The 22,387-nt window shown below is 43.6% G+C and overlaps 1 protein-coding gene and 1 long non-coding RNA gene across 2 annotated transcripts in view; one reads left to right on the top strand and one right to left on the bottom strand.

The window, feature by feature from the left end:
- Nucleotides 1–2,692: 2,692 nt before the first annotated feature.
- On the bottom strand, nucleotides 2,693–7,216 carry LOC310902641. The gene is made up of 3 exons (XR_014586860.1): nucleotides 7,088–7,216; nucleotides 6,357–6,444; nucleotides 2,693–5,225 (listed from the first exon to the last, which is right to left on the bottom strand). It is a non-coding gene; the product is annotated as an uncharacterized lncRNA (long non-coding RNA).
- Nucleotides 7,217–16,511: 9,295 nt separating this feature from the next.
- Nucleotides 16,512–22,387, top strand: part of WIF1 (WNT inhibitory factor 1) — a 40,153-nt gene continuing 34,277 nt past the window's right edge. Inside the window, exons 1-2 of the mRNA XM_083815914.1 lie at nucleotides 16,512–16,711; nucleotides 16,809–16,948. Coding sequence (XP_083672040.1) covers nucleotides 16,579–16,711; nucleotides 16,809–16,948 — 273 coding nt within the window. The 5' untranslated portion in view covers nucleotides 16,512–16,578. The remainder of the gene's footprint in view (nucleotides 16,712–16,808; nucleotides 16,949–22,387) is intronic.

The raw sequence follows: 22,387 nt of genomic DNA, 5'->3' as shown, positions 1-22,387 counted from the left end.
GATACTCTTTTAAAGGTAACGTGACAGCAGGGACTGTAGAGGCTGTTCTTCATCGTGAAAAACTGGCTGTTGGTTTCCAAACAAGATAATTTGTATTTTCCCTGTTGTCCTTAAGGACTGGGGCTCTAAGGAAACTTCCAGTTCTTCCATCAGGTGAAACTGTGTTCTTCTGCAAGTCAACAACAATGCTTCTATCAACCTCACTGGGCCTGGGGTTTGAAGTAGTGTCTCAGTACCTCTTTTATCTTTCTTTCCCGATTTCACGTTTGTGTGATGTTTATGATTTTTCATAAATATTGAGAATCTCTCAGTGACAGTTTGCCTTTTAGGATTAGCATGTCTCATTGCAACTTGGTGTTTTGCTGATTTATCTTTTGCAGATACGCTTCCCTTTCCTGAGGGCATCCTATTAATGTTCAAAAGCCTTATGCCATCTCTTGCCTTTGGATTGCTGCTTGTTTGTTGCTAAGATGTGGGCACCCACAAGATGTCTAATGCTCATACTTCCCACTTGTTCCGGACTGTGTACGTATCACAACAGTGTGAGCGCAGCGTGCTAGATAACCTTCATCTCCGCAAAGCAGCCACGTGTCTCCGTATTGCAGGTCTTGCCCCAGTGTCCCACAGTAGTTCCACTCCCACAGACGGTGTGATAACCTGCTGTGGCTGTGCACGTCCTGTCTCTAAAAGTAAACAACCTCAGTTCATAAGTCTGAGACTTCGTAAGACAACAGAATCCCCTCCCGCAGTTAATGGTTTGCCTTTTATATAACCGATATTGATACAGGGTAGAATAGCGTGTTCTCAGTTGGGAATTTATCTGTGATCAGGATGTGTAATTCCTGGCACACTTTATTATGGCTCTATTCCTGTACTCATTTTAATGGGACTGCTGGAGGCATTACTGCTGACTGTGTTTTGAACAAAATACCACCCTTTAGAATGGCTTTTAAAATTGTATTTATTTTTAGAAGGGGGATTTATTTACATTAAAATAATAATAAAAATAATAAAAATGAAGCCTTTCATTAAAATTTGCTTTGCAAGTTCAATACTTTTCTCAGGAACCAAAATGGCTAGGTATATTTATTTTAAAACTTGAACCCAAACTGTCCAGCTCCCCAGCAACCGAGGTTAAAGAAGAATGCCAGATATTATAAGACAGGAGATTTCACAAAAGAATGACAACGAAGTTATAAGAAAAAAATAATAATATAGGAAAACCAAATCAAACCAAACCAAAAACAAAAAATACATGGGCTTTAGGAATAAAATAGAGAAAAAATGGTGGCTTACAGTTGATGATGGTCAATTATTATGGTAGTCAGTTTTTACCTTCTAGCCTCTTCTTTTGGGAAGCTACCAGAAACATTGCAGTTGTCACAGAGGCAGTTAAATGGTTGAGGGGTCCCCCCTGAGTTATTCACAAAAAAAGGATATATCTCATATGGTATCAAAATGTCAGTCAGCTGCTGGTCCCTAAAGCCTTCTTGCCCTCTTCGCAAAGTAGTTGTTGCTAGAAGAGTACTGTAAGAGACAGTTAAGGTGGGTGACAAATCAGTTGTATCACTCATTTTCTAAATCATTGCTGCAGATTGCCTCCAGAGTATTTCATTTAAATTTGAAAAGGAAAAAGTGAGGCTGAGCTTGGCGGTCAGAGTATTTTCCAGATTGGTTACCTACTCTCAGCATACAGAAACTCTGGCTAGGTGTAACACACATTTGTGATCCAGAATCGGCGGAGTTATTTTTACACATATATGATGCCCTACTAGCACAGTTGCGGCCAAAATTCCTGGCAATACACTCTTCGGGGTTTTGAGCATTTTTTTGTCCTTTTATTAGGTACCCTTTGCAATAGCTTGCTTTCAAGGACTGAGGAATGATAAAAGCTAGAGATGCACCCTTAACCTCAGGAGGATATTGGGAAGGGATCCCATCAGTCTGAAATCAACAGAACAATGAAAAGCAGAGAAGTTTCATTTCCTACACTCCTGTACCTTTCTTTCTTAAGGACAATAGCTGTCTGCACCGTGTAGGATGCAGACGTGTTGAACAGACATGAGGAGATTGTTGATGATGTCCTAAACAACCTTTGATATAGGCGTAGACATGGCACTTTAGCCTGGGACCTCGATAGTATTTGGCAGCAACACAAAGAGCAGTGTAGTCATAGCCGTAAAGAGCTCACTGTTTACAATTCTATCCTTGACTTTGATCCAATGCTAACGTCTTGAAAACTTACGTTTATTTCATTCATGTAATAACATTTAAAAGAAGAGCCATCATTCATGCAACAGAAGAAATGAAGTTTTCTTTTTACATTTTCATTTTAAGCCTAATTGTGTAATACATTTCTTGTGCCACAAGGCTCTGATTTCAATTTGTTCAATGAATAAGCAGAGGACCAAATTCAGTGTGTTCCAAAGAATTATTAGCACTACTATCTGTGCAATTTTAGCTCATGGAGACTTCACCCAGTTCCATTGCTTTCTTGTAACTGGCACTATACAAACATGAGAGCAAGTATTCCCTGTCTCGTGAATGCACGCTTACCTCCATGACCTCCCGTCAGAACTGCATGCAAGATCCACAGGCAGGAAGCCAGCAGCCCTTAGAAAATCCCATGTGTCCATGGAAGCACTTTACATCTCTGCAGCACAGGCTGCCACAAATGTATCAGTATCTCCTGCTCTCAGCTTCTTATTGAGTACTGAATCAATCCTTTTGTTGCTAGTGCTCGGTGGTGCGGGCCTTGCATATTTAAAAGATTTCCTTAAGCTGTGCAATTTTCTCTGTCAATAACTTCACTCACTTAGAACATTTCTCCCATAGCGGGAGAAAGAAATTCCATAAGAACGGCTCACAGGCAATGGGAACAAAGTCCCTCTGGCTCTAAGGTCTACCGTTTCCTACCCTAAGTATATGCTGCATTTCTATGACTTTGCTTCTGTTTGCTCTCATAAAAATCAAGAACATTTAGGGAGTGTTCATGACAAATGAATTTTTGCCTACAGGTAGGTTATACGCCTCTGCACTCTAAAGGCAACCCGGTCCTACCTGAACCAAAGCTGCCATGTCACACACCACGGGAGTTTTTAGCATGCACCACGTGCTCCGTTTGCCTGCCACGTGTAGATGACACTGTTGCGTTCGTTTACCCTCTGTGAGAATGGTGTACTGAAGTTTTTCCTTCGTCACTGCTCACCCACAAACTTCGTGTCCCCCGCAAACGATGCCCCTAATCACTTCTGCCCCGTGGCTTCAGCTGCTACTCTGTGGAGCATGACATGGCAGCAAGCCCATCAGGGGGCCACAGTCATCCTTCAGAGGTGCTGAACTCAAAATGCCTGCCCAGCCAGCAGGGAACTGCTGTTCCCAGTGCTTGGGCACTGCACGGCAGAGGGGGGCAGGTTTCACCATGCTGGAAGTCACATCGGGTGTCTGTCCTCTGCAAGGCAAAAGGTGGCTATAACCCGAATACACATTCTCCCTCTACTGTTGCCTCAGTTTGGCAAAAATGTAAGCAAAATAGAGCATTCTTCAGAGTCGGGCTCCTTTGTCAACATGACTGAGCGTGGTGATTGGAGACTGGAGCTAAGGATGCCCAGAAACTGATGACTTCGCCCCACAGTAATGTCCTCCGCTTATGTGGCCTATTGTTCTCAATTCTGCACGGTCATTGCAGGCCAGAGATCTCCCTTTTCCCCTCACGTCAGATTTCATATGAAGGCCAGATCCTTCAAGTCCACTGTGTACCGTGTAGCATCCTGGCCAAAGACTTTATGCAATTTCTCAGACCAGAGACACATTTGACGAGCCACTTTGGTTATCGTATGTGACCTGAAAAAAGATGGCCTTCACCTTGTTGAACTTGCATTAGAACTGCAGTCCTTTTACTGTAAATTGTTGGACCAGCTCCAATATTACTTCTGGGAAATCCACACAGCCGCAAAACCCTAGTCCTCTCCCTGCGTAGCCAGACAGGAGCAATGCTTCCTGCCTGATCTCCAGCTCACCTTTGTATGACTGGAATTGGGCTGGAGTGGAATATCTCCCTTTTCTTGTGGAAAAGAAACATAAAAAGAAGAAAAAAATACCACATAAAAATCAATCAGGGGTAAGACAGTAGAAATAGGGGAAAGAATATCAAAAAGAACGAAGGTAAAAGGAGTAGAAGAAAGCAGAGGGAAGAGCAGAAAATAGCAATAGCGAAATACACAACAAATTAAGAGCCAAATACTGAAATGGTTGCTTTGAGCCACAGTGCAGAGCTGTTCTTAAAAGAAAATCTAGAGGAAATGTTTGGAGGAGCTCTACGTGCCGATGGAGTGAGGTAGGGCAGGGGGAAGAGGGCGTGTTTCTGCTACCCATCCCTAGTGCTTAGGGAGCGGTAGGTGGAAGAGTGAACGCTCCTCTCATCTGCACCATGACTTCATCTGGAGGGCAAACAGTTGTGCTCCAGATGTCTATGGAAAAGGAAAGTAGCTCTTGCAGAGCTGAAGAACTGGGGACCCAGAGCACACCAGGTAATGCACCCTCTGAACAACAGGGCAGAGGCTCCTCTAACTTACCACTGTTTATCAAGCCAGGCCTCCCCTGGCTAAAGCTAGTACGTGTGAATGCTTTCCAGGAAAAAAATAAATAAATACAGTAGGAAAAATAAAATGTTACCCAATGTAACAGTGATCTGAACAATTCTTCGCTGCAAAGAACCTGTGAGAAACAGCGAACCACCCCGTATGCAGCCGATGTACAAGTGGAGGGTGTTCAGACAGCTGTGATCTGAGCAGAGTGAGAAAGGAGAACAGGATAGCTTTCTGCCCTCTCAACCCAAAATAGTCAAAAGAGTGCCAATGGCATAAAATAAATATTGATACTGTATTTTACTGGTAGGGAATACAGGGTAAGATACAAACTTCTACATTTAAGTTCCTACTTTATCTTAAGCACTATGAATAACCTTTTAAAACTGCTTAAATTAAGCCTGAATTTCAGTGTTAGCAGAATAAAGGATCCAAATGACTCACCAGAGGTCGTAAAGACAACTGTGGCAGGGCTGTGAACTAAGTTCATGGCATGAGGGCACCAGACGGGAAATGAAGAGACTTGTGCTTTGCTCTTGGCTGTGCCACTGACTTGCTGTGTGGCAAATCACTTCCTCTTCAGGTGACTCAGTTTCTCCCACAGGCAAATGGAAATAATGATTCACCTTTGTAAAAGTCCTCCAAGAATGATGATGGAAAATGTTATAGAAGAGCAAAGTAGGAATTCCATTCCAGTGCTTTCCCCACCCCATCCTTTGTCCTCTACTTGCTGGAGTTTTTGGAGAATGATACCTTTGTTACTGTGAATGGTATCCTTGTTAGAGATAACAAAACAGCAAATTATACAGAATTAAATGCAGGGTGACTACTATTATTTGCTATAAACAAACAGAAGATGTTCTGAAAGAAAATTCTCTATGTTGCAGTAAGTCAGCCAAAAAATAAAATGCCAGTTGGCTACTCAATCCAGAGGGAAAAACAGTATGTAACTATATAATTTAAAAAGTTGTCATAATATAATCAGAAACAAGGTAGATGGATGTTATTATGCTCTTAGAGTTGTGTTGAAACAGGTACAGATAGAAGAGCTGATGGAGACAGTGTTAGATCATTTAAGGAAGATTTTTAAAGCCAACAACTTTGTTAACAGCAGAAACAAGAAAACACACTGCAGTAGAGGTAAGGTGCTAGAAGAGGACAAAAAGGGGTACAGGCCTTGCATTGTGTGTTTGTGGCCAGGGAAACTGAGTTAACCCTGCTACAAACTCACTAAGCAACACGGGGAAGATGAGCAAACCAAACTTCTCAATGAGCCTTTTGCAATGTATTCATTATTTTCTAAATGTCCAAGTTCAGATGTATACAAGACCAATTTTTAGAAATGTTGATCTTGCCAGATCTAAAAGAAGTTAAATGGAAAATCATCTAGTAAAATATAGGAGGGAAACTCTTCCAGCTAAAAACTATAATAGCCATTATTAATTACTTGCATGCAAATTTTCAAAATCATACATGGACATTTGCAACTTAGCGTACATCTGCTATTTGTTATAACCATATGACAATCCGCAATCAGACAATTAGCCAGCTGTATCTGAGCTAGCTATGTTGATCAAGATGGTACCTTCAAATTCATGATTAAATCTTCATTTTACATATGCAACTGAACATGTGCAATTTAGAAATGATGATTCAATTTTATTTTATTTTTTTTAAATATTTCAAACTCTTTGGCATTGAGGATATTGTGCAATCTCAGTAAAAACAACATCCAGTAGGTCTTAAACATAATTTTATTTTTGATCTTACCTGGGCAAGTTTTCCAAGCTCCTTTATGGATCCTAAGCTCAAGAGCAACTGCATGCCCATTCTCAGATACATCTGGATCTATTTTGATCTTGTGAAAGAATATAAATATAAGTTTAAAACCAAATTGTTCCATGAAATCTGTAAGCACTTCAATTGCTTCCATAAATTTTGCATGACACTGTGACATTTATTTTGTGCTATTGTCTTGTAATTCAGTTTTAGCTTTCTTTTATTAGATATCTTTGCTTTCCATTGCTTTTTTTTACTAACTCTTTGGAGCATTTCCTATTTCAGTTTTCATTTACTGAAGCCATGCTTTAGGACATATTACTCTTTACTGCTTCCCTTATTAAATGATTTACCATGCACAGTACAGTATTTTTTTGCATCGTTTTACATCATTCATATTGACATTGTGTTGGCTGTACAAGATCCCTCATCCATTTTGTTAACTGTAGAAGTCTGTCTGGGCCCTTCTCAAGGGCTTTTTTGTAGTTGTTGTTACGATTTTCTGAAGAACTCAAAAGTGACTACATACACATTACAGATATATGTATACATTTCAACAGTTTCCTCATCCACCTGTTGCACTCAGAATTTGCATCTAACTTCCAGCTACTTCACAATCGCACATTATTTCTTCTCCTTTTGACATCTGGTAGCGCTGTAGTACTGTATCTGATCTAATGAACGGGTTGCTGAGGACACACACAAATTCGAGATACTCTTACCATTCCCTTCGCTGAATCTCTGGGTTTCTCCCCTGGGGTTGTTTCACTTGGCATCCCCAGTCCACTTGACTTGTTTGGTAAAGCTGTGGTTCTGACTGAGGGTGCTCAGTATGAGACCAACTAGACAAGTCAACACCACTCTGTGTGTGAAAGACAACATTAGCATATTAACAAACATGCTGCGAGATTGCTGTGCCTACTTCAGGTGCTGCCCGTGCAGTTTGGAACCAAAAAGGCTCTTGCTTGTTCTCTGCAGTCTGCCACTTGGGTGAAAATATTTCTGAGCCCTGTCTATAATTTAAAAAAATGATAAAAAATCCTGGTGTTGTGCTCTCTAAGCAGTATAGTCCTTTTTTACGTCACTCAGGCACCTGTTCTCACTACCTGCCCTAGTCACAACCAAAAAGTCCTCTGTAATGCCTACTGACTTCAGCAAAAAACCATCACCAGCCTTCTGCAGAGGTTCAGTAGTCTATTATTTTCTCAGAATACCCTATTTTAATTAGATAATTTTCAGATGTGTCATTGAGTAAATGTGGAAGAACATTAATATGATTAAAAAGTTTTGTAATTACGTTTAATGCCAAGGATGTCATATTCTCTTGCTGATTGGATCCTTTTGCACTTTTTGAATTTGCTGACACCCCGGCCTTCTATGTCTGCTACTGCATTTCTTCCCTTGGCTTTTTTCCCTGGATGTCAAGATCACAACCCTTGGCATTCAGTTCTCCATCTCCTTTACCTTCATTACTAAGAGGACTGAAAAGCCTTTGCCCTCAGCCCAGATGTCTGGGTTCTCTGTACCCCTCCTACACAAAACCCCCCTCTTAGTCTCTCCCCCACCAAATGATGCTGCAGCTGAAAGTCCCTGAAGGTTGTGTTCCCTCAGGTGGGAGAAATTAAGCTTAGCAAGTGCTAGAAACTCTACAAGATAGAAAACAGAAAGCGACACTTGAATTCCCAGGGAACGGAGAAATTAAAACTTCTGTGGCAGAAAATAATTTGCTGGGGAAGGAATATTCCACAGCTAGAGAATGTTAGAGACCCTGATGATAAGCTCATTATTTTCATGGTGTAGTTCTCTGCTGGTTCAGACCACCTCATTGTCTCAATTTTTTCCTCCAGCTAGCTTTGTCTATAGCTCAAGACACTTATTTCTGAGTGATGTTATGTTATGCAGCTTTCCTCCTATTTGGCCATGTCATTATACCTTTGCCCGTTTCCCATGTGCCATATGTCCCATCTTCTGCTAACACATGGATCTTGAATGGAGCTCCTAGAAAATACTCCTTCCAGGTTTCTCATTTGTGTGCTCCCACCTCTCTGGCTGCATGGTAAGGAAAGAAGCAAAACTAAGGAACCTATGGGTTTTTGTTTCAAGGAGAAAAGCAACTGTATTTTCTGTTCTGCAATAACATGGCCAAAAAGAAGAAGAAGGAAAAAAAGTGAGAGGAAAGGAAGAGCTGAGAAATCAGCAGCTCTCCACACTGTCATACTTAAACACAGCCTCAAATCCAGATGAAGTCCAGGATACAGGCAATCCCAATCCAAGCATTTGATGTTGTCTATATCAGTCAGCAAAGGAAGACTGACCGATGCCATCCGCCTGTGCTTCTGTAAGGCCTTTGACATGGTCCCACATAACATCCTGATCTCCAAATTGAAGAGACATGGATTTTAAGCATGGACCATTCAGGGGATAAAGAAGGAATTGGCCGGATGGCTGCACCCAGAGAGTGGTGGTCAATGGCTCTGTGTCCAGGTGGAGGCTGGTGACAAGCGGTGTCCCTCTGGGGCTGTCCTGGAACGGGTACTGTTCAGTATCTTCGTCAATGACACAGACAGTGGGATCGAGTGCACCCTCAGCAAGTTTGCAGATGACACCAAGCTGAGTGGTGCAATTGACACACCAGAAAGAAGGGATGCCATCCAAAGGAACCTGGACAAGCTTGACAATTGGGCCCACGTGAACCTAATCAGGTTCAACAAATCCAAATGCAAGGTGCTGCACCTGGGCCAGGGCAATCGCAGACATGAGTAGAGACTGGGAGAAGAACTCATTGAGATGAAGAGAAGTACTGAAGAGAAGTACTTGAGGGTTCTGGTGGACAAAAAGCTCGACATGAGCCAGCAGTGTGCGCTTGCAGCCCAGAAGGCCAACTGCAGAGTGGCCAGCAGGTCAAGGGAGGTGATTGTGCCACTCTGCTCTGTCCTTGTGAGGCCCCACTTTGAATACTGCATCCAGGTCTGGGGCCTTCAGCACAAGAAAGATGAGGATCTGTTAGAGTGGGTCCAGAAGAGGGCCACGAAGCTGATCAGAAGACTGGAGCACCTCTGCTGTGGAGACAGGCTGAGAGAGCTGGGGATGTTCAGCCTGGAGAAGAGAAGGCTCCAGGGAGACCTCACGGAAGCTTTTCAATACTCCAAGGGGTCTTGTGAAAAAGATGGTGAACAACTTTTTGCTCTGGCAGATATTGATTGGACAGTATCAATACAGAGTAATGGCTTAAAAATAAAATAGGGTAGATCTAGATTAGATATAAGGAAGAAATACTTTACTATGACGTATGGCAACTGAAACAGGCTGCCCAGAGAAGCTGTGGCTGCCCCATCCCTGGAGGTGCTCAAGGCCAGGTTTGATGGGGCTTTGGGCAGCCTGGTCTGGTGGGAGGTGTCCCTGCCCATGGCAGGGGGTTGGAACTGGCTGGACTTTAAGGTCCCTTCCATCCCAAGCCATTTGATGTTCTGTCATACTCTGATTCAGTCAGAAGAGCTGTGCAGCCTGGAGGTGAGAGGCAGCCAGGACATCATCACAGCAGCACCTGCACCCACAGTCTGTCAACACAATGTACAGTGAGACCGGCATTCTGGCCCCATTAGGTCAATGTCAGTTTTACTGCTGCCTTTACTGAGGCCAGGATGGCACCCCATGTGCCTGACTTGAGGGCTGCCGAGCCCCTGAGCTAAGGACCGTGGTGGCAGAGCTGTGTCTGCACGCACTGCCCTGCCCACCCTGCCTCCTCTGCTTCCTTGCCAGTGCCACAGTGGGGAAGGTTTGGACAGGGAGGTTAGTGGGGCCATGCAGCCCCTTCCTTAGCACTGCTCAAAGCATTGCGTGTGCCCAACATGCCATGCAGTGCATGAAGGCAGCTGGAGAATGCAGTTGAATGGCTGCGCTTTGAAAACCACATGATTTTTTGATTATTTCCTTTACCCACGCAGTCTGATGCCAGAGGGGAACATGTGGCCCAAAGTCATTTTTTTCCCAATTTATAATTCACATGTTCTTTACCACATGCAAGGCATGATTTCACACTATGGTACTTGCAATCGTTTCCATACCTAGTCTTCCTTACCACAGGGTGGACAACATACATTTTATTTTTCTGCTCCTAAGGCAGTGTCACTCTGATGGTCTTTTCAGACATTGGCTAATTTTCCAAGAATGCTCCTAAAAGATTTCAATATGCTTTTTGATTATTTTCCTGAGAAATTTTAACCCTATGATTAGTTTTAATTTGGATTTTGCAAGCACTTAGAGCTTTCTTGCTAGGCAAATCACAGACCACTTGACCTCTTATGAAAGATGCTAGTACGATCCCATAGCTGCAGAAGCTGAGCTTTTAATCTCCAGTGTATGACACATGCATCAAAGGCCTTGTGAGCAACCACATTCAGCAACAAATTGTACAGCCTCATATGTTTCATTCCTTTCCAGTGAATAATATTTATTAAATCTGCCCATTATCTCCTCCACTATATGCAGCTGTTACACTCTCTGAAGGTGATGTTGTAAATAAAGTAAGGTTCAAAATAGATATTTTTTCTTTTGGTACAGTACAATAAACGTCTTGTAAAGGATGAACCACTGTCAGTAGCTAATGTTCTTTGCCATTTCTAAGGAAGAAACTTATTTGCATCCACTCTTTTCCTCTTCTTCCCTTTCAATTTTTTTACTTTGCTAAGATCCTTTAATTTTCTCTCTAAACCTGTATTAAATTCAGCACTGCTTAGCACAAAACACTGCTCCCTAGTGTGGAAAAAATAAATCCCAGTACCTCTTTGTAAGATCAAAGGAGGCTATTTATCCCAAACAGACTTAAGCAACTCAGACTGTCAAATAGAGCTAAAAGAGAGTTAGATTATGCAGAGATAGGTTAACATACAATATTAGCAACCTCAGAGAGCCCTGATTCTAACAGAGACTGGATTGCTACTGTTTGCATCTCGTGACAGATTGATTTTCTACCTGAGAAGGTGCAATCTTTGACTCAAGTTTCCCCTGCATTTGGGACATCTGTAAGGTCTCATAATTTTTGCTGATATGTAATAATGTGTGAGAACAGACTGTACTTTCTGTCACAGGCAGGTCGTTTAGAGGGTATATCAAGGGTATATATACAGAGGGTATATATCAGAGGGTATATATTTAGAGCGTGTATTCTCACTGTGGGAGAGGAAAAGCAGCTGGAGTTTGGCAACACGCAGAACACCAAGAAGCAGAGAGGAGCAGGGTGAGAGGACTTTTTAGTCTTCAAAAACATCTGGTTTCCTTAGCTTCTACAAAACGGGGGGAAGATCTGCCCTTCGTCCTGGAAAAGCGAGATGAACTGTGCAAGTGATCCTGCTCGAGGCCAGGCCGCAAGGCGGGCCTGCGGCAGCCCCAGCGCTTCCCAGGCCGGGCCAGATCCTGGCTCCCCCTAGTGCCCTCCTTCAGGGCTACAGGGGAGCCTTCAGTTAAATTTATTTTTATTTATTTATTTATTTATTATTATTATTATTATTATTATACTTCCACTTTGTACCACCTCAGAAATCCACCCTGATAAGCAGAACGACATGGTAAAGGACATGGGATTTCTCCTTCTTCCAGAAGAACGGGTGATGATCATCAAAAAAATTTGCTCATCTAGATTTGAGAAATCTCAGACAGTTGAAACCACACGCGCATAGAAATGATTTGTAAACATGCAATAAAGCTGAAAACAAAAGGTCTACATCTCTTTGGTTACAATGACTTTGGTCCAATAGTTTCAAAACAAGGGTTCGCATCTCTAATTCATGCACAGAATTGGTTTCAGAAATGAAATCTGCAACTCAAGGCAAAGGTAGAAGTCACGTCACCAGGAGAAGGAGCTGGGAACCAAAGCCTCCACTCAATTTTGGAATGAATTGATAAAACAGTGTACACTAAAAAGCCACTAAAGTCTAAACTTGCAACAATCTATTAAAATAATGAGAGAACAATAAAAATTCTTTAATTCAAACCAGTGTGTTTTACTACTGCAGTTTAAAAGAAGGTCGTATCTCCCTTTTGAAAGTCAAGAAATGGTACACAAGTTATAAGAAGCATGCAAAACATCACAAATCCACCAATGCGAAAACTTTTAAAAATTCCCAGACGGAGACTGTGCACATAACACATGTCCATGCATCGTAAGGTGGTAGTTAATAATACAATAGCATAAAACAAAAAATGCCTACTTGATACTTTATTTTATCCCACTCTTCATAACCTTGCCCTGATCTCTGCTGTACTATCAATTTTAAAGACATAATTATATGTTTTCACACCATCTCCAGGATTACCTGCCTGGATTCTGGGATTCTGCAGACAAGACTGAGGATCTGAAGCCAGGCACCAAGAAATGAAGAACAAGAATTGGTCACTGTCTGGGAAAAATAATTCAGTAACTTGCTTATTGCCTCCTAGGAACATAACAAACAAGGATGAGGCTGCCTGTCTCTTCAACAATTAAATGATCACTTTTATTCCTGTCTCATTTGCTATATACTTTTAAAATTCAGCAGCAGATGAGGCAATGGCTCTAAAAATAATTGTCATCTTCAGTAGCCAGCCTGATTCAAAGCTGGGCCAATTCCATGCTCTCCAATGGGTGAGCCAGGACTATTGTAGGAAAAGAAACAGAGCAGATAATGGAAAGCTGTATCATATGTAATATAAAGTAGGAGACCTCACCTACGTCTAGGCTGTGTGAGATTACAATCTTTGGAGTGCTGCTTTCACATAGTTTTAACACTACAACACTACAATATAGAATATATTTTAAAATCATGTTATATTCAGAATAATTGAATGCAGAGTCTTCAATTTTCCATATGAAATTTCAGAAATTTCAACATATTCCAATTTCAGCAAAACTGATTTTTAAAATAAAAATAGTTCTTTTTTTTTTTTTTTTTTTTTTTTTTTCCTGCCAGCTCGTAATGCTTGTTGCTTTGGCCTGGCCAGCAGGACTGTAAAGAGATCTAATTCCCACTGACTAACCTTTGTTTCTGCTGAAAGTGGTGGGAAATTTTGTGATTCACTGCAGTGAAGTGAACCCAGTGAAGGCTGAGCACTTCTGAAAATCCTGCTGCAATTTGGTATCTTTCTCCTTATTGAAATTATGCAGATGTTAGTTATTACCTACCGATGTTTACCACAGAGAAACAAACAAGTACAGATGTATTTACCATTTCTGCACATCTGAGGGGAAGCAGCATGTATAATTTGGGGGATGAAAATTATCACCTCAGGCTGTATTTATGCCCATTACTATTATTATTTATGACCTTCTCTCTTTTTATGAATCATCAGTGATGATCAAAGGGCATCAGGCACTGACTTGCATATCCCTCCCTTGACGTATCATCATTCAAACCATCCCTTCATTCATTCCAGGGCTGTCATCAGGGGGATGCTGTCGGCTGCAATGAAGATCAGAGCGGGCCACAAATACACCATAGATGCATTCCTATGCAAGTGAGTGGGACTTGCAGCCACATTCACAAAATAGTTCTCTTTTCATGTATGTTTCCCATGTCACTAAACAAAGAACCACAGAAGGTTAGCTTTTCCAAGTATATTCCCGTCTGCTATCCATAGGGCCCTCGGCTCAGTTAAAAGGCAAAATATGGAATGGGAGTTGGGAGAAAGGGGCATTTAAATAAGGAATCGAGAAGAAAATCAAGATCTAGATCTTTGCATTGCAATGCAAGTTCTGCAAACCGTGTCCCTGATGAATGTCCTCGTGGTGCTAAAGGGAAAGCAGCCCAGGGGAGCAGGCAGTGCCCTGCAGCAGCCCGGCCCCTGCACTGAGCCGTGCTGGTGCAGCTGGAGAAGGGGTGCACGAGGTGCAAGCACGCGGGCTCGCACACTCTGCACGCACAAATACATACCCACCGAGCAACGCTTCAGTCAGCATCACTTTTTTCTGCAGAATATTAGAGGATTGCTATGGCATTTTCTACACGGGAGAGTTTGTGTTGTACCACTGCATTTGCAGAGATGATGCTGTTTCGGGGCTGTTACTTGGCAATCAAATTCCCTTCCTTTGCCAGATCTCAGGGAAGCCCCTTTAAGTGATAAATAACAACGCAATACACGGTGTTAGAACATACAAAATTCTTCCTATATTGAGGTCCTATTTTAACCTCTTCCTAAAAGTGTTATCATTCGGATATAATTTTTCCTCACTGCTTTCATCTGTAGTTGCAAACTTAACATTGCTTGTGCATTTTGGAGATATGAAAAAAATAAAGTTATTTGATTAAAAAAAATAAAAATCTACCTGGGTACACAAGATCAAATCCATTAGTAGTAACATTTCCGAAATAATTAATAGCCATTCACCTGTAGATATCGTGGATCTCTGCATGATAGAAATTCATGTGGTGTGGGATTTTCTTTTTTCTTTTTTCTTTTCTTTTCTTTTCTTTTCTTTTCTTTTCTTTTCTTTTCTTTTCTTTTCTTTTCTTTTCTTTTCTTTTCTTTTCTTTTCTTTTCTTTTCTTTTCTTTTCTTTTCTTTTCTTTTCTCTTCTCTTCTCTTCTCTTCTCTTCTCTTCTCTTCTCTTCTCTTCTCTTCTCTTCTCTTCTTTCTTTTTCTCTTCTTTTCTTTTCTTTCTTTTTCTCCTCTCCTCTCCTCTCCTCTCCTCTCCTCTCCTCTCCTCTCCTCTCCTCTCCTCTCCTCTCCTCTCCTCTCCTCTCCTCTCCTCTCCTCTCCTCTCCTCTCCTCTCCTCTCCTCTCTCCTTTCCTTTCCTTTCCTTTCCTTTCCTTTCCTTTCCTTTCCTTTCCTTTCCTTTCCTTTCCTTTCCTTTCCTTTCCTTTCCTTTCCTTTCCTTTCCTTTCCTTTCCTTTCCTTTCCTTTCCTTTCCTTTCCTTTCCTTCCCTTCCCTTCCCTTCCCTTCCCTTCCCTTCCCTTCCCTTCCCTTCCCTTCCCTTCCCTTCCCTTCCCTTCCCTTCCGTTTCTCTTTTTATTTTATTTTATTTTATTTTATTTTATTTTATTTTATTTTATTTTATTTTATTTTATTTTATTTTATTTTATTTTATTTTATTTTATTTTATTTTAGTTATTTTGAGCCTCTGCTGAGCGCCAGTCCCGGTGCCGCTGCCCCGGGCCGCCCCGCAGGGCGCGGCAGAGGCCGAGCGGAGCCCGCTGCCGGCAGAGGGCGGCCTCGGCACGGAGGCCGCCGGGGGCGCGGAGGCTGAGGCCAAGGCGGGACAGCTCCACGGCCCTGCCCGGGGCCTCGGGAGCGGAGTCCCAGGTGGTTAATGCAGGATAAGCAATAATTAACCGAGAACCTGCGGCCCCGCCACCGGGATGGGGTGGGGCACAGGAGCATCCCGGGAAGCGCTCAAAGGCAGAAAATAACCGCCAGCGCCCTTCTGGGGCATTGCAGGGAGAAAGTTAGGGGGGTTATTCTAACTTTATTTATTCTCGTTAGCTTTGGTTAAATATATATATATATTTTTTTTTTCTTGTATCTTTCTTGTATCTTTCTTGTATCTTTCTTTTTTTTTCTTTCTTTTTTTTTTCCTTGCATCTCTTGAATGCAGAGAATTTAGAAACGATTTAATATTTTTTAATAATTTTAATATTTTTTTTTTCCTTTAACACCCGTGGTTCTTTTTAATATTTTTTTTTTGAACAGAAAAATTCCTTCAGCTTTCCTAGGACGAGTCCCGGTTTCTGTGTAAACGGCAACGTTCGGATGTTTTTCCAGCTACCCGCACACAAAAACCCTTTCCTCCCTTCAGTGTGCGTGCCCCACGGCGCGTGCCGGCCGGCCCCACGCGGGGATTTGTTCCCCCAAAGCCACCTTCGTCACCCGCGGGGCCAGGATGCTGCGGCTCCAGGAGAGGGACAGCGACACGCACCGCGACCCGCAACACCCACGGGCGTCCCCGCCGGACCCCCACGGGGGGATGCTCCCTCGGGGGGGGGGGGGTCCCACGGGGGGGGGTCCCACGGAGGGATGCTCCCACAGGGGGGGTCCCACGGGGGGGATGCTCCCGTAGGGGGGGTTCCCACGGGGGATACGTGTTCCCACGGGTTGCGGGGGGGGTGACCCCACGCCCCCCCCCGCCCCGCCCCGCCCCGCCCGGTCCGTCCCTCCCGCCCCGCAGCGGCAGAGGGCGGGCGGAGCCGGAGCCGGAGCGGAGCCGGAGCGGAGCCGGAGCGGGAGCGAAGCGGAGCGGGGAGCATGGCCCCGGCGGGGCGGCTGTGCGCCGCGCTGCTCTGCGGGGCCCTCAGCCTGTGCAGCCTGCGGGCGGCGGGGCGGCAGCCCGACACGCTGTACCTGTGGATCGAGGCGCAGCAAGCCCGGGTCCTCATCGGTAAGCCCGGGGTCCCCCCTGCCCGCCCGGGGTGCCGCGGAGGGGTTCCCGCGGCCGCCGCGCATCGCCCCCCCCCCTCCCGCTTTGCCCTTCGCAGGCTTCGAGGAGGACATCCTGATCGTGTCCGAGGGGAAGATGGCCCCGTTCACTCACGACTTCAGGAAAGCCCAGCAGAGGATGCCCGCCATCCCCGTCAACATCCACGCCATGAACTTCACCTGGCAGGCGACGGGACGGGTAGGTGCGGGGCCGGGACGGCGCGACGGGAGGCTCCGCGAAGCCGGGCAGGTGCCGCTCATCCCCCTGGGGAAGCCCCTCCGAGGCACCCCGCTGCTCCCCATTGCTCCACGTCGCGCCCCGTCGCACCCCGCTGCTCCCCAAGCCGCGCCGTGGCCAGGCAGCCCCAGCTCGGGGGCGACCCCGGGAGCCGCTGCCTTAGGGGCAGCCGGTCCCCCTGGGCTGGGGGCGTGCGCTGCGGGTCGCTCTCCGACCCCTGCTCCTCCAACCCCTGCACCTGAGGTGTGGCTCGGGGGGTGAAGGTGGTTCTCTCACGCACACCTCATTTTACGGCCCTTAACCCCCCCAAATCCACAGCGAACCCGCATCTCTCGGACTCCTCTGCTGAAGAGATAAGCTTGCGTGATGTGTTTCCGTGAGCAAACACATGCAGGGCTTGACACGCTGACGACACGCGTTACATGTGCATTAAGCTGAACCACGTTAGCCTAAGTTATCATGGGTACTGAAAAAATCCATCATAGCGAAATGAATTCACTTTTACAGTGCTGAACGTTGATTTTATGTTTTGTCATACATTCTATATTTTATTTTATTATAAAGAGCTTGGTAAAGATGAAACAATATGCACCTTCACCAAAAAAAAAAGTGAAAATTGGGTGTATAATTCAGCTGATTGCAGCTTCACAAATTTGGTTGTGGCTTTGGTTGTTTTAAACCATGCTTTCTAGCTACAGGACTTGTTTGGCTTTGACTTGTTGTCTGAGGTCCTTGTAATTTCTGCTGTCCTCCCAATGTATTTGAGTTCCAGGATATCTAGGGATAATTGGTGCATTTCAGGACTGTATTCCCTGCTCTGTTTCTCAACATCTGTTGCTGTCTGTGATAAAAATACCTCTTTTTGGAAAGGAGGTAAGGAGGTTTGAGATGTCAGACTGAGCCCTGTCCCTCTTCTCTTGTCCCTCTTCCTCGTGCTCTGTTCTCCCTCTTTGGCTGCCTTCAGACAGCTCATTAGGGAAAGCTGATTGTAACAGACTGGAGAAGAGTCACAGGTTAAAGACAACATAGAGAAGCGTTCTCTGTGAAAAACCCCTTCTGAGCTGCAGCAAAGCTCTTTAACCAATAACTTCTCCTCCTCTTTGCTGAATTACTGAGTTCTTGTAAGACAAAAGATAATTAGCAAAGTGAAATATGTGAATGGTTAAAGTAACGTAATTGATATCCCTGTTCCTACAAGAATGTGTTAACTTTCACATCTTTATGGCTCAAAAAAGTGCTAAAATTGAGAGACTCTGTGTTCGCAGGTCTCATAATCCCACTTAGCTCCTCCTCACCGGCGCATCTGTGTGTATAGTCAGTACAAACTTTGGCACTCTGCTCTCATGGCTGTGGATATTTCAATACTGATGCAGGTCTGCAGATGAAGGGCAGGGTTTCAAACAGCAGCCTTAGCTAGGGAAGGGATTTCAGCCCTCTGGTGTTTTATGAGTTGGGTTAAGAAATGGACTTACATCCCTGAGAAAACGTCTACTTTTTGGTAGCACAACGAGCCCTGTTGGTTTCTGCAGTCCCTTAGAGGTGCTCAGGTACAGCTGCCTGTTCCCCACAGCTCTTGTGACCCTGTGGGGGAAGGAGGTCACTGACTGTCCCTGTGCCACCCAAGCCTTTACCTGATGAGAAGGAACAGGAATAAACGTGGGTATTTATGTAGCCCACAGGGCAACGACGCTCACTGAGGAACCATTTTATACATCTTAACTGGACACTGCCCACAGCAGTGTTGCAGCTGGAGTAGGATAAAAGTTGCTTGTGACCAAAAAAAAAAAAAAGTTTCTCCAGAATTTCCCATATTTTGTAAGGGGGAGAGATGAGACTGTAGGTGTTACCAGGGGTTTTGTTTGGTGGTGTTTAGTTTTTAGATATAAAGGTTCTTACAAGTTTCCCCTGACATCCAGGAAAATGCTAAACACCTGCTACTTTTATTCAGTTGTAATGCTTTTGTCTGGGAAAGGAAAGGGGAGGAGAGGGGAGGAGAGGGGAGGAGAGGGGAGGAGAGGAGAAAGGAGAGGAGAAAGGAGAGGAGAAAGGAGAGGAGAAAGGAGAGGAGAAAGGAAAAAGGGAAAGGAAAAAGGAAAAGGGAAAGGAAAAGGGAAAGGGAAAAGGGAAAGGGAAAAGGGAAAGGGAAAGGGAAAAGGGAAAGGGAAAGGGAAAAGGAAAAAGGGAAAGGGGAAAGGAAAAAGGGAAGGGGAAAGGAAAAAGGGAAGGGGAAAGGAAAAAGGGAAGGGGAAAGGAAAAAGGGAAGGGGAAAGGAAAAAGGGAAGGGGAAAGGAAAAAGGGAAGGGGAAAGGAAAAAGGGAAGGGGAAAGGAAAAAGGGAAGGGGAAAGGAAAAAGGGAAAGGGAAAGGAAAAATGGGAAAGGGAAAGGAAAAATGGGAAAGGGAAAGGAAAAATGGGAAAGGGAAAGGAAAAATGGGAAAGGGAAAGGAAAAATGGGAAAGGGAATGGAAAAATGGGAAAGGGAAAGGAAAGGATCAGACTTCTCCCAGGTGCCTACAGGATCATGTCTGTGCCCTGACACAGTTCCTGGCCCTGGAGTCACCAAGGCACGCAGGGAGGGAGCGGCTGGGTGGGCATCTGGGCACCAGGTGAGGCCAACCCCATCCCCGGCACCATGGGGCCAAGTCTCCCCTGCCGCTCACCTTGTGTCCCTGCTTGCACCCGTGGGGATAAATATCCCGTGGGCAGGTCACACCTACCTGGTCCTGGGATAAACAGCCACGTAAGGTGTAGGTTAGTAAGCAATCCAGCCCAGAGAGTGGCGATGCTTCTCTGTCCTGCGCTGCTGTCTCTATCCGGGTTCTAGGTCAAAAATGCATGTTGAATGCCACATTTTGAGGACTGCATTATAGCTGCATGCTGTGTAAAGTAAAGTGGTAACATCCCATTGCATTTAGATGTTACGTTTCTAATACTGTGGCCAGTGTACGATAACAGACAGTTAAAGCTATTTTCACTAGAAAATATTAATCAAGGAAAAGCACTCGTTGCTTTTAGTCCCTAGTCCATTAGTCCTAACTAAGTATTAGGAAATACTAGGGAAAACCCAAAATGTAAGTATCTCCAGATGCTGAATCCCTGTTTTTTTTTTTTCTTCTGGTGATGTAATGATGAGCCAAGCAGGGGATGTGACAAGAATGGGATCACTATGTTTTTATGCACTTAATGTTTTTACCTATGAATTTTAACATATGATTACAGATGTCATGTTCTGTTTAGAAACAAACAAACAAACAAACAAAAAACACCATTATCTCAGTGAATTGGCAGTTAAAAAGATTGGCCCTTGATAGGCAAGATTATAAAAGAAAAAATTAGTGGTAATATATAGCGTGCAGTAGCCATCCATGTAACCACTATAAAACTCGCTGGTGTTGCTTCATGCTCTTATTCTGTATGTTTTTTTTTGCAAAAGAGAGAACAATGGCTTTTGGGGTCTTGTCCTCTGGGAAAGATTGCCCTTATAGACTTCCCAGTGAGAAGAAGAGATGCTATTTTGCTAACTGGTGCTGCATGTTTCACTCCAGGGAAACCACTGGAAGGTACCACAGGTTGTGATGATAACATCATCTCCACAGCGCTTAGAAAATTATTTAAGCTCCAAATCCATGAACACCAATACATGGATCAACTTTCTGTGGGATTTCTGATAGCAAGAAAATTAACTTCACATGAGTGAGGATAGGAGGGGGAAAACCATATCCAAAAAAAAAAAAAAAAAAAAAAAGGTAAATCTGCATAGGAAGATGCTGGGGAAATGCCTTTGGTCTGGGAAGCACAAGAGACAGGAGGTAAGGGGGCATCCCAGCACGTAGTCCTCAGGGCTGATACGCAATGCAATGAGATCTGTATCTGCTGGAAAAGCCAGGCTACCTCTGTGCAACACGTTATTGATAACCATGAGTAAAGGAAAAAGATACCCACCTCTTAGGGAGAGAGGATATACGCCATCAGTATATTTTCCACCATCATTTCCATATTTTGAAGCGTAGCTTAGGAAAGACATATAATTACAGTTCTTGGAGGCTAATTCTGATCTCAGCAATGTGACCATCAACCCCAAACAGCTCAGTGATGCCTGGGATTACCTTATATTGCTGAGACCTAGCTTGACTATGAAGATAAAAAGGAATACCAGCTATGCCAGGAGAATTTTTGTTTCTTTGACCTGAAGAAAGCTAATAAACTACAGATTTAAAGGCAGAATTGTTACAATAGGGTGCTCCTTTCAAACATTACTGTTTGCTTGATAAACTAAAAGAAAGCAAAGAACAGAGAATTTCAAAACAAATAATTCTTCAAAGGAAACTTTCTTCAAAGAGACTGCTAAACTTTTTGTAAATATCTTATTCATACCCAGTGATTACAGTGATGCTTTCCAGCTTAAGAAGTGCCTAATACTCACAGCTCATTTTTTTTCCTAATGAAAGTATGGCTGGTCTGGAAGTTTGGTCAAGGCAATCGCGTAAACTTGTACTCCTGGGATTTACAGTAGTATCTTCCCTGAATTTCCAGTAGTACCTTTACCACATTTTCATGTCACCAAACAGAGGAAATACTTTGTTTTCTGACCTCTGTACCAAAATTTCAATGTGGAATGTGAAGATGTTTACATACTGTGAGCATGATTTTTAGACAGGGGGCTCGCCCATCGAGAACACAGCTCCAAACCTTTAATATTTAGATTCTGTTCAGCTGTGGTATTTTGCATCTCAGTGTTGTAGACATGCCACCAGGGATCAAAGTAATGCTGTAGAGATCCCACTTCACTTAGTAAAGCAGGCATGTGCCAGCCATCTGTTGTATCTGCTGATAGAAAACAGCAGTAAAGTTTCTCAAAGTTTGGCCAAGAAGTAAAGGGGGGATTTATTGCTCAGCAGAGATGAGTTACAAGGCACCTTGTAGTGTAAGCTACATCTGGTTTCCATAGTAATTTACATGGTATATGTGTAAACTACACAATTATTCTTTTTACACAGCAGTGTAAAGCTGTGTTAAATAAACTGTTCTTCAAGATTCCCATTGTTTATCCTTTCTATAAATATTCTAATACATTTTTAACAAAAAAGCTTAAGTAATAAAATATTTTCACTACTTTTACAGTAGTAGTTGCGCTGTACAACACAACTGTTGAAAAGCACTGGAACTAACAGGGCACCCCAAAGCTTCAAGACTGTATTTTGTGAATATGTACAGATTTGTCTCCTCATATTGCTAACAGTTTTTCTGAAATATAAAATCCATGATGTTTGGCTTTCATCTCCTTTATGGAAATGAAAATGTTTTCTGTCAACATCACCTCTTTTTCAGAGGCAATTTCTTAAGTATGTTTTTAGTGGCCTGAAGTTAATGCCATTACAAGTAATGCCATGGAATTAAAAG

The sequence above is a fragment of the Anser anser genome (assembly GCF_964211835.1).
Source record: "Anser anser genome assembly, chromosome: 1".
Classification (NCBI taxonomy): domain Eukaryota; kingdom Metazoa; phylum Chordata; class Aves; order Anseriformes; family Anatidae; genus Anser; species Anser anser.
The sequence above is the reverse complement of the archived record's forward strand: the minus strand, read 5'-3'. Positions and strand labels throughout refer to the sequence as shown.